This window comes from Piliocolobus tephrosceles, chromosome 17 (assembly GCF_002776525.5).
Source record: "Piliocolobus tephrosceles isolate RC106 chromosome 17, ASM277652v3, whole genome shotgun sequence".
Classification (NCBI taxonomy): domain Eukaryota; kingdom Metazoa; phylum Chordata; class Mammalia; order Primates; family Cercopithecidae; genus Piliocolobus; species Piliocolobus tephrosceles.
This window is the reverse complement of record NC_045450.1, coordinates 3,741,403-3,757,930: the sequence shown is the minus strand read 5'-3', so window position 1 is coordinate 3,757,930 and position 16,528 is coordinate 3,741,403. Positions and strand designations below refer to the sequence as shown.

General features: G+C 45.1%; 1 protein-coding gene across 2 annotated transcripts in view; it reads left to right on the top strand.

Annotated features, from left to right (window-relative positions):
* The window catches only part of CREBBP (CREB binding protein), a 160,403-nt gene that overhangs the window by 94,171 nt on the left and 49,704 nt on the right, over nt 1–16,528 (top strand). For both annotated transcript variants that reach the window (XM_023225832.2, XM_023225831.2), the window contains exons 6-13: nt 4,200–4,442; nt 5,810–5,912; nt 6,237–6,383; nt 8,252–8,369; nt 8,887–9,058; nt 9,412–9,456; nt 13,160–13,284; nt 14,261–14,440. In XM_023225832.2, the coding sequence (XP_023081600.1) occupies nt 4,200–4,442; nt 5,810–5,912; nt 6,237–6,383; nt 8,252–8,369; nt 8,887–9,058; nt 9,412–9,456; nt 13,160–13,284; nt 14,261–14,440 (1,133 nt within the window). The remainder of the gene's footprint in view (nt 1–4,199; nt 4,443–5,809; nt 5,913–6,236; nt 6,384–8,251; nt 8,370–8,886; nt 9,059–9,411; nt 9,457–13,159; nt 13,285–14,260; nt 14,441–16,528) is intronic.

Sequence of the window (16,528 nt, the reverse complement as noted above, 5' to 3'; positions counted from 1 at the left end):
GTGCCTCATGGGAGTCTGAGTCTCCAGCCCCCACACAATGCCCGCAAGGTACGGTGGTGCCACCAGCAACTTTGTAGAGATGTCTGCAGGTCTGGATAAATTCTTTTTTTTTTTTTTTTTGACATGGAGGCTCACTCTGTCACCCAGGCTGGAGTGCAGTGGTGCGATCTCAGCTCACTGCAGCCTCCGTCTCCGTAGTTCAAATGTTTCTTGGCTACTTTATGTATTTTTAGTAGAGATGGATTTTCACCATGTTGTCCAAGCTGGTCTTGAACTCCTGACCTCAGGTGATTCCCCCACCTCAGCCTCCCAAAGTGATTGGATTACAGGTGTGAGCCACCTGAATAAATTCTAGCATTGCTTTTTTAGTAGAAATCTAAGTGTGTTGGTATCCTCGGGAAACTGGTTCCAGGACCCCCCAGGTACACTGAAACCAGGCGGAGTCAAGCCCTGCAGCTGGCCCTCCCCCATACACAAGTTTCGCCCTCCACAAGCACTGTGGTTCTGGCCTGCGTTGGGTGGCCCCTCGGCTCACTGTTGTGCTGCTGACAGATCAGCTATAGCAGCTACTGCTCTGCTTCATGGTGTATCTCCCCCTACCCTGACAAAGTTTGGACATTTAATTCGTGTCCGTTTTAACTGAATTTCCAAATGGAGTTCAGTTTTATTAAGAATGATTAGGAGCTGAAGTTGTCTGAGTAACTTGAGTGCTCTGCATCGGCGACATAGCCTGTACAGGGAACCTCTTAGTAGAACATTTTTTTTCTTTTTTTTTTTTTTTGAGACAGTCTCTCTTGCCTAGGCTGGAGTGTAGTGGTGCGATCTCAGCTCACTGCGGCTTCCACCTCCTAGGTTCAAGCAATTCTCCTGCCTCAGCTTCCCCAGTAGCTTAGATTACAGGTGCGCACCACCACATCCAGCTAATTTTTGTATTTTTAATAGAGACAGGGTTTCACCATGTTATTAGCCAGTCTGGTCTCGAACTCCTGACCTCAGGTGATCCAAAGTGTTGGAATTTCAGGCGTGAACCACTGCACCTGGCCACACCCGGCGTCTTAGTGGAACATTCTTTGTGCATGAAGAATGGCAGGTGAGTCCAAGAAAGAGCCTGCTACAAAACTTGGCCTTTTTTTCATAGGCCATAGGCTCCTTCTTGGCTACATCAGAAGGTGGTGAGGCTGAGGGCGCTGGGGAGCTTTAAAGAGGGAAACATCCGGGGCAGGAGTGTTGCCTGACAGGCCCAGAAGAATCCAGCCGGTGTGTTAGTGCACTGCAGGTGTGTTGTGGCTTCCTAAAAGCTAGAGCTTTATGCTCTAGCAAGGAAAAAAGATGTAAAAATGGCCAAATGAGCACACAGCCTTGACATTGGAAGAGGTAAATGGCAATAATGTGGAAAGGATAAGTAGAGAGCAACTTCATTCTTAGGGATGCCAGGTAGATGGAGCAGTGCTGTCTGTAGCTCTCCCTGCGTTTGTGTTCAGTTCTAAGGCGCTCCATGGGCTGCGCTGGGAGGGCCCACGGTGTGCTGGCCACTGCACTATACCTCACACATCCCCTGGATGCTGCACAGCAGGTTACGTGGCCCATGTGGCAGGTGGTGAAGAGTAAAACCGAGTTTCACGTTAATCCCACCTTTCAAGGATGCACAGGGAACGTGAGATGAGCCTGATTTTCCCTGTCCCAGGGTTCCAAGGTGCAGTTTGGGTGCGTTAGGTGATTATTAGATAATCTTTTGTCCCTCCCAACAGATTCTAGGCTCAGGGAATGCAGAGATTGTGCCCACACTATATCTGGGAGCCTGGCAGAGTGTACTCACTGAGTCTGTCGTCTGAGTGAGTGAATACACGAAGGGTCAGTGTCTAAAGACAAGCAGCGGTACAGGAGGCACTGTGGGATTTCAGAGAGGGATCGGGAATACCACCATGAAGCACGCAGAACACCTTGAGGTGACAGTACGGTTGATGGTGGCTTGTACATAATGACTCCCCTTTCAGTCAGCCATCACCCCACAGTGAATGCCTGAGCACCCTTACCCTTCAGTATTTGTGTCATTTCATCTAATAGCATCATTTGGACTTCAAATTCAGCCATGCTTAAATGGCAGAGGCCTTCTCTATTTGTTCATAATTAATTTCCTTTGCTTCTGAATTTTAGAAATGGTGAGTTGCAAATGCTTCTCATAGGTATATTTTCTTTTAAAATAAAAATATAATAATGTTTACTTTTAGAAAATGAATGATTCTAACGCAAAATGCAGTGACCATGTCAGCAGCTTGCATGGGAGGCCTGTGTGAGTATGAGGCATTGGCTGCCCTGTAAGTGGCTGTGGGCTTAGGAGTAGCATTCACTGTAAGGTGGTGCATTTTAGTTAAGTAGGTGGCACTTGGGGAGGTGTCGATAAAAGGGAAATATTGTAGGAAGAAGTCAATAAAGCATTCACTGGAAAATGGAAGACTGCATACTTTGTTTCTTTTAAGTTCCTCTCCACAGTGCATCACCATGTGTGTTAAATATAGTGTAGCCCTGTTCTTCCTTACATCGCAAGGTCATAGAAAAATAAACTATCCTATCACTGGTAACTTTGATTTCTATACTATAGTGCTTCTTAAAAATGTAAGATGTCGGTTTCAGAAGTACGGTGGACACATGTTTAAAGTTTTGGGGAGTAGTAAGTATTAGAATACTTTTAAAGGTATTGTGCATGACTTACTTCAGCTACACACTTGTCATAAAATGCACCTTGGGAGTTGCTTTTCATTTATGATAATGAGTGCTTGGTGTGTGTAATTGTGTCTGATGAGTGTTAATGAGTTGATCTGAGTATCCTTATTAGAAAAGTTAATAGTATGGAATGTATAATTACCAGGAATTTTCTTTTCACACATTTTAGTTTAATTAGGTCGCTCTGGGTAAGTACTGGGGTTACTATAGGTGCACTGATGGTTGAATGTGAGAATATTACACTTACACATAATGGTTGAAATTTGAAAGAAAGGCTTTGTGATCGTGTTTTCTGTATCAAAAAATGGTGTGTTATAGTAGCAACATTATAAGATGCTATTTTTAACATGACTAAAATTTGTGGAAGTTAGAAAGGAACTCAAAAATAAGAATAAATAGTATGATATAGAACTTCTGCCATATGATAAATTTTCACACAACATTTGGGTTGTTGGGACAGATGAGTGGGCAGGCAAGCAGGTGGGTAGATAGGTGGGTAGATGAATTGACCTTGAAATGCCCAAGTTGATGCAAGTTTGGAGTAGTCTCTCCATTACCTTGGAAGCCCTTTGGGATGGAGCTTCTTATGTTGACACCAGTTTTTCCTTTAGTCTCCTGCGGTTAGCTAGCTGAATGGGGCAGCTTCCCTGCCAGCCAGCAGTGGGCCTGGGTAGCAGAATCTCATGTTGGCCATGTGAGGCAGAGCCACATCCTGAATATCAGAGGTGCTGAGGTGGCCCCGGATAAAAGACCCATGCGGAATTGCGAAGCCTCACTCCAACCTTAATTTCAAACAAATCAGTCAGTCACTCAAGTTCAGTATTTCTTAAACAGCTTCATATAGCCAGAGAGCTCAGCATGGTGCTCTGCTGCATAGGAATCCCGTCAGAAGGATGTGTTCATGCTGTCTTTGCTTGTGTAAGTTTCAAGGACTTGAAGTTATGTGATTTAGAAGAGCACATCATAGATTTATTAATCAAAACTGACCAACGAGGTATCATCTCTGCTCCTTCTCTTAAGCCCTCTGTACCTGTGCAGGTGAACAGTGAAGGACAGGGTTGGGGTCAACAGCAGGAGAGGGCTCCTCTGTTCATCTCAGAGGTGTCGGCTGGCCACCAGAGAATCAGACGTTTCCCCCCTCATACATTTGCCACTCCCTGGAACTGACTTCTTGAGGAGTCTCTAGGTTTTAAAACATACTGATTTTTTTCGGGTGTTATCTGTGAGATTTTATGATCTGTTGCATGCTAAGATAGAAACTTGACTTTTCTTTAACTTTTTGTTCCTCACTTACTGCTAGGCAGAATACATGAATCCTTCAGCACAGTTCCTTTCTCCCTAGCCTTGTTTTACTGCTTTATGATATTCATGTGTAGTATCTTGATGAAATGTATTTGCTTCTCAATAGTTTTTAAATCATTTGTGGGCTTTTCCCTTTTACTTACCTTTCTTGTTTGTCTGTCTCTTTGTCGTTATAGCCATCCTGGGGTCTCCAGCTAGTGGAATTCAAAACACAATTGGTTCTGTTGGTACAGGGCAACAGAATGCCACTTCTTTAAGTAACCCAAATCCCATAGACCCCAGCTCCATGCAGCGAGCCTATGCTGCTCTCGGACTCCCCTACATGAACCAGCCCCAGACGCAGCTGCAGCCTCAGGTTCCTGGCCAGCAACCAGCACAGCCTCAAACCCACCAGCAGATGAGGACACTCAACCCCCTGGGTAGGTGAAGGAACTCTCAACTTCATTCTTACTTGTCCAAATGTAGCAAAGGGAATGGAGTGATGGAACCCAAGACAGTTTTCAGTTTGTTTTGTGTTTTTTACTACAGTGGTTGAAATTAAAATCTCCCAGGAAAAAGCTGAAGTGTCTAATGCAAGGAAAATGTTATATGCTTATAAAAAGAGCAGGATTTGCAAATGAAGCAATGTTTTTGTTGCTTGCTGTGCCACTTCTCTCTGGACAGTTTTCATAAAGAATGTGCCGTGTGGCTCAGAATGCAGATCTCACAAGTCAGGATGCTGACTGGACTCCTCGTGCTGACTGTTGTCATTTCTTTGATGGAGAACTTGCGTTTGCCACTTCCTCACACGTCTTGGTTAGGGTCTACCCCACAGATGGAAGTGACCAGCCTGGACTTCGGCAGGTTAATGACAGGAGCCCTGGAAAGTCTTTTCCCTGGCTGCTGGACATGTCAGCATTTCTTTTGTCACCCCAGCCCATTATTTGCCAACCTTTGGTCATTTGTTCACATATACCCATGATTTTTGCCATTTCTGCATATGGTTTTCTTAATATTTTTCTTTAAGTGGACACAGTCCCTTTGCATTTAGGCTTAAGCTAAGCAGTGATGTCTGTGAAGTCAAGACTGGCTGACTGGTTGTGCTAGTTTTGTTCTTTTCCCAATAGAATAAGTATTTTACAGTTAAAAATTACTCCTTAAAATATGCCCAGCTAAAGTCATCTTATTTGTTGCTTTTTGGAAAACAACTGCCCCAATGACTGTCTAAGTAATACTGGCCAGGAGACTGTGTTAGAGTCCTGAGACCCAAGTCTTAATCTAACTCCTCTCCTGTTGACGGTATGATTTAGGACAAACTTAACCTTTATTAATCTCGGCCTTCCTTTACTTTAATGTGAAGATTGTGACAAATTGACCTCTGTATTTTTTTCGTGAGCTTAATTTTATGATTTTATTTTCTGATACTGGAGGTGGAGACACAGAGGTATATGTCAGTGCAGCTGAGTCACTCAGGAGTGATACTAATGAAGCAGAATGAAAGTCAGAGGCTGCATATGGGTCATTTATAACTTTTTCACTTAGATACCAGCTAATCTCCATAAACACACCTTATTTTGGTTACATAGTAGAGTGGGGAGGTGTCTACTGATTATTTGTGCACGTTGATTACCGTTACTGAAAATATGACACTCGGAGTTCCTGCCTCAGTGCTTATTATAACTGACCAGAATCACTTGTTTAAATAATCACCAATTGTTTATGTGGTGACATGTGGGTTATCTGTCATCAAAACTTTGAAGTATATATTCACATTTAAGAGTTGATTGATTTCTTTCTGTCTTTAAAGGAAATAATCCAATGAACATTCCAGCAGGAGGAATAACAACAGATCAGCAGCCCCCAAACTTGATTTCAGAATCAGCTCTTCCGACTTCCCTGGGGGCCACAAAGTAAGACCCTGTTTCAGTTCTGAGTGACAGTTCAACAAGAGCGTGGACTGAGAACCACACAAAATTGATTCTTTCTAAATGTGTGGCAGAGAAAATAGTTTAAATGGGGTGGTGAGGGGTGAATGCTGTTTTCCTTTTTTTCTTTAATTATAAGTGTAGAGCAGATAATAGATTAAACATAGTTTAAGTTTTATTTGTATACATTACTTGGCTCTCCTGACGTAAACTTTTAGAAGTCACATGTGGTGGTAGAAGAACCTTATTAGACAAAGTATGTTTGAGTTGCTTCAGTAGATGGTTGAAGTGTCCTTATTTCCTCCTTAGCCCACTGATGAACGATGGCTCCAACTCTGGTAACATTGGAACCCTCAGCACTATACCAACAGCAGCTCCTCCTTCCAGCACTGGTGTAAGGAAAGGCTGGCACGAACATGTCACTCAGGACCTGCGGAGCCATCTAGTGCATAAACTGTACGTAACAGTTTTGCAGTTTCATAGATGTTTGATTTTGTTGCTGTGTTGCCCATTGGCTAGCAAATGACAGTACCCTAGGAGCCTATACAAGTCACGTGCCTATTTAGAGAGCCACTCTCACTGCTGGTACAACTCTGGCAGCCCTAGGCAGGCCAGAGATTCCCGCACTTCATGTCCTCGGTGTGCGGAGGTGACAAAGAGAGCATTGGTGGCTCTATACTGCCGAGGGAGGGGCACTGACTGACAGCCCCTGTCACGGAGGCAAAGACCCTCAGTGCAGCCTGGCCTTAATGCTGCATGAGGCGGCTGGGGTTAGCTCAAGAACCTCACCTTATTTTGTAGTTCCAGATTCTAGTTGTGGAGACCCGTCAGAATTGGATGAGTTTAGAGTATAGATGGCACGTCATTATCACCTTACAGTTAGTTAACGTAACAGAAAGTTAACCTTTTTTTTTGAGGGGGAGACGGAGTCTCGCTCTGTCCTCTAGACTGGAGTGAAGAGCGCAATCTTAGTTCACTGCAACCTCTGCCTCCCAGGTTCAAGCGATTCTCCTGCCTCAGCCTCCCGAGTAGCTGGGACTACAAGTGGATGCTACCACCCCTAGCTAGTTTTTGTATTTTTAGTAGAGACAGGGTTTCACCATGTTGGCCAGGCTGGGCTCAAACTCCTGACCTCAAGTGATCTGCCCACCTCAGCCTCCCAAAGTGCTGGGATTATGAGCCACTGTGCCCGGCCCTTTTTTTTTTTCTTTCTTTCGTAGAGAGAAACAGAGTCTTGGCATGTTGTCCAGGCTGGTCTCAAACTCCTGGCCTCAAGTAATCCTCTTGCCTTGGTCTCCCAAAGTGCCGGGCGGCATGAGCCACCACACCAAGCCTAACTTTGTTGAGCTAGTTATTTTAAATGAACTAGACTTATATTCCCTGAGTTTTTTCCATTCCTATTTTGATCAAATTTTTTTAGTAGTAAGTAGTTTAAAAATCAGGGATTTAAAAATCGTGTTATTCTGAAAATGACCCAGCACATACTTGTTAATAGCAAAATATCGATGTGTTTGATGTGTAGATAAGTTGATAGGTCGGGATTGTCTCCAGGGAGTTACTTCATTCATGTATTGATATGCTGGGCAAGAGAGGCTTGGCATTTCCACAGTGTATTGCCACCAGAGATACATGATCCTGATTTTGTAGTGCTCATTTGACAGCATTGGGAGTAGCTTCAGGCCAGGTGCAGCAGCCCCCACCTATAATCCCAGTGCTTTGGGAGGCTGAGGCAGGAGGATTGCTTGAGCCCAGGAGTTCAGGCCAGCTGGGGCAACATAACAAAACTCTGTCTCTACAGAAAATTTAAAAATTAACCAGGCATGGTGGTGTGCACCTGTACCTCCCTTCTTACTTAAGAGGCTGAGGTGGGAAGATCACTTGAGCCCAGGAGTTCAAGGGTGCAGTGAGCTATGATCATGCCACTGTACTCCAGGTTTGACGACAGAGCGAGACCCCGTGTCTTTTTTTTTTTTTTTGGATGCGGAGTCTCGCTCTGTCACCCAGGCAGGAGTGCAGTGGCACTCAGCTCACTGCAACATCTGCCTCCCGGGTTCAAGCAATTCTCTTGCCTCAGCCTCCCGAATAGCTGAAATTACAGGCACCCACCACCAGGCCCAGCTAATTTTTGTATTTTTAGTAGAGACAGGATTTCACCATGTTAGCCAGGCTGATCTCAAACTCCTGACCTCAGGTGATTCTCCCACCTCAGCCTCCCAAAGGGCTGGGATTACGTGCATGAGCCAGCACGCCTGGCTGAAACCCCATGTCTTTAAAAAAAGAAGAAAGGAGAAAAAAGTAGTCTGATAGATGTGTTATCCTTTCAGCGTCCAAGCCATCTTCCCAACACCTGATCCCGCAGCTCTGAAGGATCGCCGCATGGAAAACCTGGTAGCCTATGCTAAGAAAGTGGAAGGGGACATGTACGAGTCTGCCAACAGCAGGGTAGGTTGCTGCTTACCGTGCTCTGGCCTCTACAGCATCTGTAGTAGACAGCATTGCATTTGTCTGCTTTGTTATCTAGAAATTGTGGAGTCTGTGTAGTTGGGAGAAACTCCTCACCTTGAGGCCACTGGCCAAGGAGACTTCCCAGATAAGACACAAATTTCCTGCAGAACTCTCTTGGTTAGTTACATTAGTACATGGAATATATAAATTTACATTATGTCCATGGGATATATGTTTCACAGTAGGTGGTGGTGTAGTATTGCTAGCATCAGTGAATATTCGAAAGTTCATTTGAATGAAATGGAACGTGTATTTAGTACCTACTATTTGATATGTCCTATAAAGTCATTGGGAATTTAGCAAGAATGTGGGCTTCTGGTATATCAAGTATTTGCATACTTACTTTTGCCAGTGTACTCAATGAAGAGGCTCGTTAGTTAGAACCTACAACACAGATCATTCAGTTGCTTTTTACAGTTTTAACTGTTTCATATTGAATATTATTGCTTTTTAGGATGAATATTATCACTTATTAGCAGAGAAAATCTACAAGATACAAAAAGAACTAGAAGAAAAACGGAGGTCACGTTTACATAAACAAGGCATCTTGGGGAACCAGCCAGCCTTACCAGCCCCGGGGGCTCAGCCCCCTGTGATTCCACAGGCACAACCTGTGAGACCTCCAAGTAAGCATTTTATTTCCTTCTGCCATCCTTTAGCCTGTTTCCTTGGTTTTCCTTCATGTTTGGGGTGTATTTCTAAGAACAGAGAATTAGAATCTCTGATGCGTGCACTGCGGAAGCTGTTGATGTGGCAGTGGCCCTGACCACCTGCCTCAGGCCGTGTTGGGACACTGAGTTTCTCTCTTGGGAAGGCCCTTTACAGCGTGCTCTGGCATTGGAACACACGTGCCTTTGGACCTATTGGCTGTTTTCCCTTTTAAGTTTGAAGTCCTAATAAGAAATTTCCTATTCCTGAATCAAGGATTATATTAAATAACTAGGGTGGTTTTGTTTTTGTTTTTGTTTTGCCACCATAGATGGACCTCTGTCCCTGCCAGTGAATCGCATGCAAGTTTCTCAAGGTATTGAACTATTTGCTGTGAATCATATTTTAGTTTAACATTCAACAGCCATAACTTTCACTGTTTTTTTCCTCTCCCCCTGTATATTTCTTTCTAGTCCTTTCTTCTTTCCATTCCTTTTTGCTGGTGAGCAGAATTCAGTTCTGTAGGTAGTATGGATCTGTTTATAGTATGAAGTTTGGAGATTATAGGAAAGATCTTCCAAGAGATAAGAAGCAGTATTTAGCTATTTATTTTATTTTGTTTATTTTTATTTTTATTTTTATTTTTATTTTTTTGAGATGGAGTCTCGCTCTGTGGCCCAGGCTGGAGTGCAGTGACGTGATCTTGGATCACTGCAAGCTCTGCCTCCTGGGTTCACGCCATTCTTCTCCTTCAGCCTCCCCAGCAGCTGGGACTACAGGCACCCGCCACCATGCCCAGCTAATTTTTTGTATTTGTAATAGAGATGGAGTTTCACTGTGTTAGACAGGATGGTCTTGATCTCCTGACCTCATGATCCACCTGCCTCAGCCTCCCAAAGTGCTGGGATTACAGGCATGAGAGCCCCTGCACCCAGCCTTAGCTTTTTATTTTATTTATTTATTTTATTTTATTATTTATTTATTTATTTATTATGAGACCTAGTCTCACTCTGTTGCCCAGGCGGCAGTGCAGTGGCGCGATCTCGGCTCACTGCAAGCTCTGCCTCCTGGGTTCATGCCATTCTCCTGCCTCAGCCTCCCAAGTAGCTACGACTATAGGTGTCTGCCACCACGTCCGGCTAATTTTTTGTATTTTTAGTAGAGACAGGGTTTCTCCGTGTTGGCCAGGATGGTCTCGATCTCCTGACCTTGTGATCTGCCTGCCTCGGCTTCCCAAAGTGCTGGGATTGCAGTTGTGAGCCACTGCTCCCAGCCCAGCTTTTTATTTTTTTAATGGATGGTGAAGGGGGCATGGTACATTACTCTTAAGAAGAGTCTGAGAAAGAAGCACTCTAGATGTGGGGAGGGAGTGCTTCTAAATGCTGAGAAGGAGAGGCATGCAAGACACTCCTAGACTGCTGAGCACTTGCAGAGGCTGACGTGGGGACAGCACAGGCTGCTCCTGGCCCTAGGGGTTAAGCCCAGCTGGCTGGATGTCAACTTCTGGAGAGTGTGTACACACAGGTCCTGTGCCAGGTTGGGGTGGCAGCAGCTGTCTCAACAACCTTGAAAGTTTCTTAAGTAGAGAGCCTAGGCCGGGCACGATGGCTTAAGCCTGTAATCCCAGCACTTTGAGTGGCCGAGACGGGCGGATCACGAGGTCAGGAGATCGAGACCATCCTGGCTAACACAGTGAAACCCCGTCTCTACTAAAAAATACAAAAAACTAGCCGGGCGAGGTGGCGGGCGCCTGTAGTCCCAGCTACTCAGGAGGCTGAGGCAGAAGAATGGCGTGAACCTGGGAGGTGGAGCTTGCAGTGAGCTGAGATCCGGCCACTGCAGTCCAGCCTGGGCGACAGAGCGAGACTCCGTCTCCAAAAAAAAAAAGGAGAGAGCCTATGGTTTTTGGTTGATTGAAGCAGTGATTTTTATTTTGGGGCAGGGAGCATTTGAAAACCTTGTAGCTCTTGACTATTGAGACCCAAGCAGGAGGACATTTTTCCAGGTTGTGAAACAAGGTGGTGACCTTATCCAGAAGACTCTGAGGAAAGAGGCTTTATTGTGGTTTACAGAGTAGTTTGGGAGGGAAGGTAGAAGAGATCATTTTAAAAGTTGTATTCAGGCTGGGCGCGGTGGCTTACGCCTGTAATCCCAGCACTTTGGGAGGCCAAGAAGGGCGGATCACGAGGTCAGGAGATCGAGACCACCCTGGCTAACACGGTGAAACCCCGTCTCTACTAAAAAAAAAAAAAGAAAAAAAGAAAAAAATTAGCCGGGCGTGGTAGCAGGCGCCTGTAGTCCCAGCTACTTGGGAGGCTGAGGCAGGAGAATGGCGTGAACCCGGGGGACGGAGCTTGCCGTGAGCCGAGATCGTGCCACTGCACTTCAGCCTGGGCGACAGAGCGAGACTCCGTCTCAAAAAAAAAAAGGTTGTATTTGTATTGCATCCTGGAGAAGACATGGTAGATAAGCTGATATTATGGAAAAAAACTTATCAGGGACTTGTTTTGATGGACTAGATTTGAGGGGTGAAAGAAATCAAGGAGTCAGGCTAGGTGCAGTGGCTCACACCTGTAATCCCAGCACTTTGGGAGGTCAAAGCAGGAGGATCACTTGAGGTCAGGAGTTCGAGACCAGCCTGGCCAACATGGTGAAACCCTGTCTCTATTAAAAATACAAAAATTAGCCGGTCATGGCGGTGCACATCTGTAATCCCAGCTACTCAGGAGGCTGAGGCAGGAGAATCACTTGAACCCAGAAGGCAGTGGCTGCAGTGAGTTGAGATTGCACCACTGCACTCCAGCCAGAGCAACAAGAGCGAAACCCCATCTCAAAAAAAAAAGAGAAAGAAATCAAGGAGTCAGAGAAATTGAGCCTTAGGAAAGTGGCTGGATGCTGTGTTGGGGATTGGTCCAGGACTTGGGCCTAAATAGGAGGATGCTGCTGGTGTGGGGTATGATGAGCCTGCTGTTTACCAGCAGAATATTAGAATAGATGTTTTCTGGTTATGCACTTAGCAACCTCCCTACCAGCACATCTGGGTAAATACAGATTTCTTTAAATACTGTTCCTTAGTAATTGTTTTTCATTTTGTTTAAAAAAATTCTCAAGGAGAGGGGAAGCTTACATTACAGACTCCCTGGAAAGTCTTCCTGGTCTGCATTGGCACTCAGTTATTTGAAGGTACCTTTTCTAGGTAGTCGTTGAAGGTAGTGCTCCGTGAGAGTCACCCTTTGGGCCTTCTCATGACTACAGCAGCGCTAAGGCAACACCTTCCAGAAATTCTCTAAATGGTTCTGTCAGATTTTAGTGTTGGTCCTAAGACTCATTTGAACTGGTGCTTCTTTAGACTCAGAGTTTACAGAGTATTGTTATAAATTGGAAGGAACTAGACACCACAGTCTGGAGACACTTACTGGCTGTGAAGTGTCTTTCAGTGATGTGGTGCTCCTGTAAACTACACAAGGCTAGGGTTGAGGACGGCTGACCCTTGGGCACTTCTTAATGCTTAAAGTGCTTACAAAATTAAAAGAATGTTTGGAGTCTTAGCACAGATTCTAACAATGAATGTAAACCCAGCAGAGAGCTGGGAAGCCTCGGTTATGGGCACCAGCTGCTCCAGAGGCATTAGGTATGGGTGTGCACAGAAGCTTGCCCTCGTCTCTGGAAACATCTCTTCTGTAGATTGTGGGGGTGCTGTCCTTTCAGGGCACCTCCTCACCCTCTTTGTTGCTATGATACTTGGTTCGGTACTCTGCCCTCTGGCTCAGCTCTACCTCAGCCTCATTTAATGTCTCACTTACTTGTTCCTGTCTTACCCAACCTTATGTCTTCATGTCCTTGTCCTTCCCTTGAACTCCTTACCGTGCCACCCTCACCACCCCCACATTGATGCCATTTTCTCTGGATGTAGAGAAGTTTGTTCCTTCATCGTCTTCATTGATTAATTGGGTGATTTCTTTTCAGTTTTCTGTTGCCTGTGTGTTCCATCTTATTTTACTTAGAGTTTATTTAGCAAGTTATAATTCTGTTTTCCTGTGGGTGCTTTTCCTAATGAACTATTGTGGGTACATTTACAGGGATGAATTCGTTTAACCCCATGTCGTTGGGGAACGTCCAGTTGCCACAAGCACCCATGGGACCTCGTGCAGCCTCCCCAATGAACCACTCTGTCCAGATGAACAGCATGGGCTCAGTGCCAGGGGTAAGTGTTCTCTTTAGCTGTGCTGCAGATAGCCCTCCCTCTCACATGGAACATTATCTAAGCAGCAGAATTCATGTCAGTTGAGAATCCTGTGATTCTTCCTCTGAATTTGGGTTTTGCTTTATTTCTTTCATCTCTCCTTTAAAAAATATCTTCATTACTACACAGAATTATTTGACTGTTAGTTTTTTTTTTTGTTTTTTGTTTTTTTTTTTTTTTTTTTTTTTGAGATGGAGTCTCGCTCTGTCGCCCAGGCTGGAGTGCAGTGGCCAGATCTCAGCTCACTGCAAGCTCCGCCTCCCGGGTTTACACCATTCTCCTGCCTCAGCCTCCCGAGTAGCTGGGACTGCAGGCGCCCGCCACCTCACCTGGCTAGTTTTTTGTGTTTTTTTAGTAGAGACGGGGTTTCACCGTGTTAGCCAGGATGGTCTCGATCTCCTGACCTCGTGATCCGCCCTTCTCGGCCTCCCAAAGTGCTGGGATTACAGGCTTGAGCCACCGCGCCCGGCTGACTGTTAGTTATTTTATTGGAGTAACAAATTCATAGGAATATGTGGCTTTGTGAGAATGTGGGAGTTCCAGGGCTGGAGAAGGCAGCCTCAGATATGTGGCCAGCAGGGAATTGTCAGCATCTGTTGACTGAGAGCTCGCTCTTCCAAGGCTGCTTTCTAAACACTTTAGAGAACTCATAGGCAGGCATGTCTTAAATTTTAAATTATAGTCTGCTATTGATTTCTATTCAGAGGACATTTTGAAGCTGGCTCATTTGAGAGATTGCCTGAGAAAGTGTGTAGAGTACCCAGGAGCCCGGGAGTTCTTAGCAAGTGGTGATCTCTTCCCATGAGGAAGGGCAGGATGTGAGCCCTGTGCTTGGCATCCTCTGGGGTTGTGAGGCCTTGGATCATTCTGGCTCATCTTGAAAACTCTGGCTGTCAGCTTTGAAACTACAGCTCTGGTGGTGCTTGTTGTCTTGTAGATGGCCATTTCTCCTTCCCGAATGCCTCAGCCTCCAAACATGATGGGTGCACACAGCAACAACATGATGGCCCAGGCGCCTGCTCAGAGCCAGTTTCTGCCACAGAACCAGTTCCCGCCATCCAGCGGGGCGATGAGTGTGGGCATGGGGCAGCCGCCAGCCCAAACAGGCGTGTCACAGGTACTGTGCCCCACTGGGAACCTTGCTCCCTAAAAGATAAAATTCTCGTTTTAAGGTTTTTTGTTCTGTTTTGTTTTTTGTTTTTTTTTTTCCTGTCTTCCTTCGGGGAAATTAAAATTCCGGAATGCACATTTCATTTCTGTGTATCAGCATCTCTTTATTTTCCCCACCTTTGTCTTATAGTCCTTACCTTGTTTGGACTTTCTCTTATCCTCTCTGAGTTAACTATATGCAAAAGTGGTAATGGATTTACATTTTTTAGTTTGTATGCTTTTGTGTTTTGATCTTGGGGTTTTTGTTTTCCTGTTTTTTGTTTGTGTATTTTAAATTCTAAGTTTAATGTGACTCTGAGAAACATGAGGATTTTTGTTGTTGTTGTTGTTGTTGTTGAGACAGAGTCTCTCTCTGTCACCCAGGCTGGACTACAGTGGCTGAATCTCAGCTCACTGCAAGCTCCACCTCCCGGGTTTACGCCATTCTCCTGCCTCAGCCTCCCAAGTAGCTGGGACTACAGGCGCCCGCCACCTCACCCGGCTAGTTTTTTGTATTTTTTAGTAGAGACGGGGTTTCACCGGGTTAGCCAGGATGGTCTCGATTTCCTGACCTCGTGATCCACCCGTCTTGGCCTCCCAAAGTGCTGGGATTACAGGCTTGAGCCACCACGCCCGGCCGACATGAGAATTTTAAAAAGGGAGTGAGAAGGATCCATGAATTCACTTTTGGTGATTTGGCTTTCGTATCTTTTGGCCTGTCTCCACTGCCAGGTGAAGTCAAGCTAATAGAATCATTTCAGTAGTTCTCTTCTTGTTGAATGTTTTTAATTTCTCAATCTAGAGCTGAAGAAAATGATTTTCCATTTATTCCTTTTTTTCTTCTTTTATTGTAGTGCATATGATTGCTACTGTATACAAAATATACACATATTTAAAACAGATCAGGCTGGGCGCGGTGGCTCAAGCCTGTAATCCCAGCACTTTGGGAGGCCGAGATGGGGGTATCACGAGGTCAGGAGATGAGACCATCCTGGCTAACACGGTGAAACCCCGTCTCTACTAAAAAATACAAAAAACTAGCCAGGCGAGGTGGCGGGCGCCTGTAGTCCCAGCTACTCGGGAGGCTGAGGCAGGAGAATGGCGTAAATCCAGGAGGCGGAGCTTGCAGTGAGCTGAGATCCGGCCACTGCACTCCAGCCTGGGCGACAGAGCGAGACTCCGTCTCAAAAAAAATAAATAACTAAATAAAACAGACGAAATCCTCCCTAAACGATAAAATTGTTGTTTTAAGTTTGTTGTTTTGTTTTGTTTTAGACAGAGTCTCGCTCTGTTGTCCAGGCTGGGGTGCAGTGGTGCAATCTCGGCTTTGTAATCTCCGCAGATTCAGAGCCGCAGGTTCAAGCGATTCTCCTGCCTAAGGCTGCCAAGTGCCTGGGATTACAGACGCGCGCCACCACACCCAGCTAATTTGTGTGTGTGTGTGTGTGTGTGTGTGTGTGTGTGTTTAGTAGAGACAGGGTTTCACCATGTTGGCCAGACTGATCTCGATCTCCTGACCTCAGATAATCCATCCACCTCGGCCTCCCAAAGTGCTGGGATTACAGGCGTAAGTAAGCTGCTGCACCCAGCCTTGTTTTGAGTTTTTAATGTGAAATAATGCAGCATAAGTCATTATTATATATTAGATTTCCTCACTAAATAATCTTAATTTTCCGTAACATTTCATTGCTCTAGAACAAGGATCAGCAAACATCATGTAAAGGGCCAGATACTAAATATTTTCAGCTCTGCAGGCCATTCAGTCTTGGTTTTCATTTACTTCTGTTCTTGCAGTGCAGAAGCTGCCATGGTACATAAATGAGGTGGCTGTGTGCCAATAAAGCTTTATTTACAGAAACAAGCAGCTCGGTGTGTTTGGCCCTGGTATTTTGCCAACCCCTGCTCTAGAACAGTGATTCAGAATCATTTTTAAAATGTTCACAAGTAATTCTGAAGTGTCTGCCCAGTATAGAACCACTACACTGGAACAGTTCTCGTTCAGTAACTAAGTGTGTGTGTGTGTGTGTGTGTGTGTGTGTGTGTGTGTGTGTGTGTG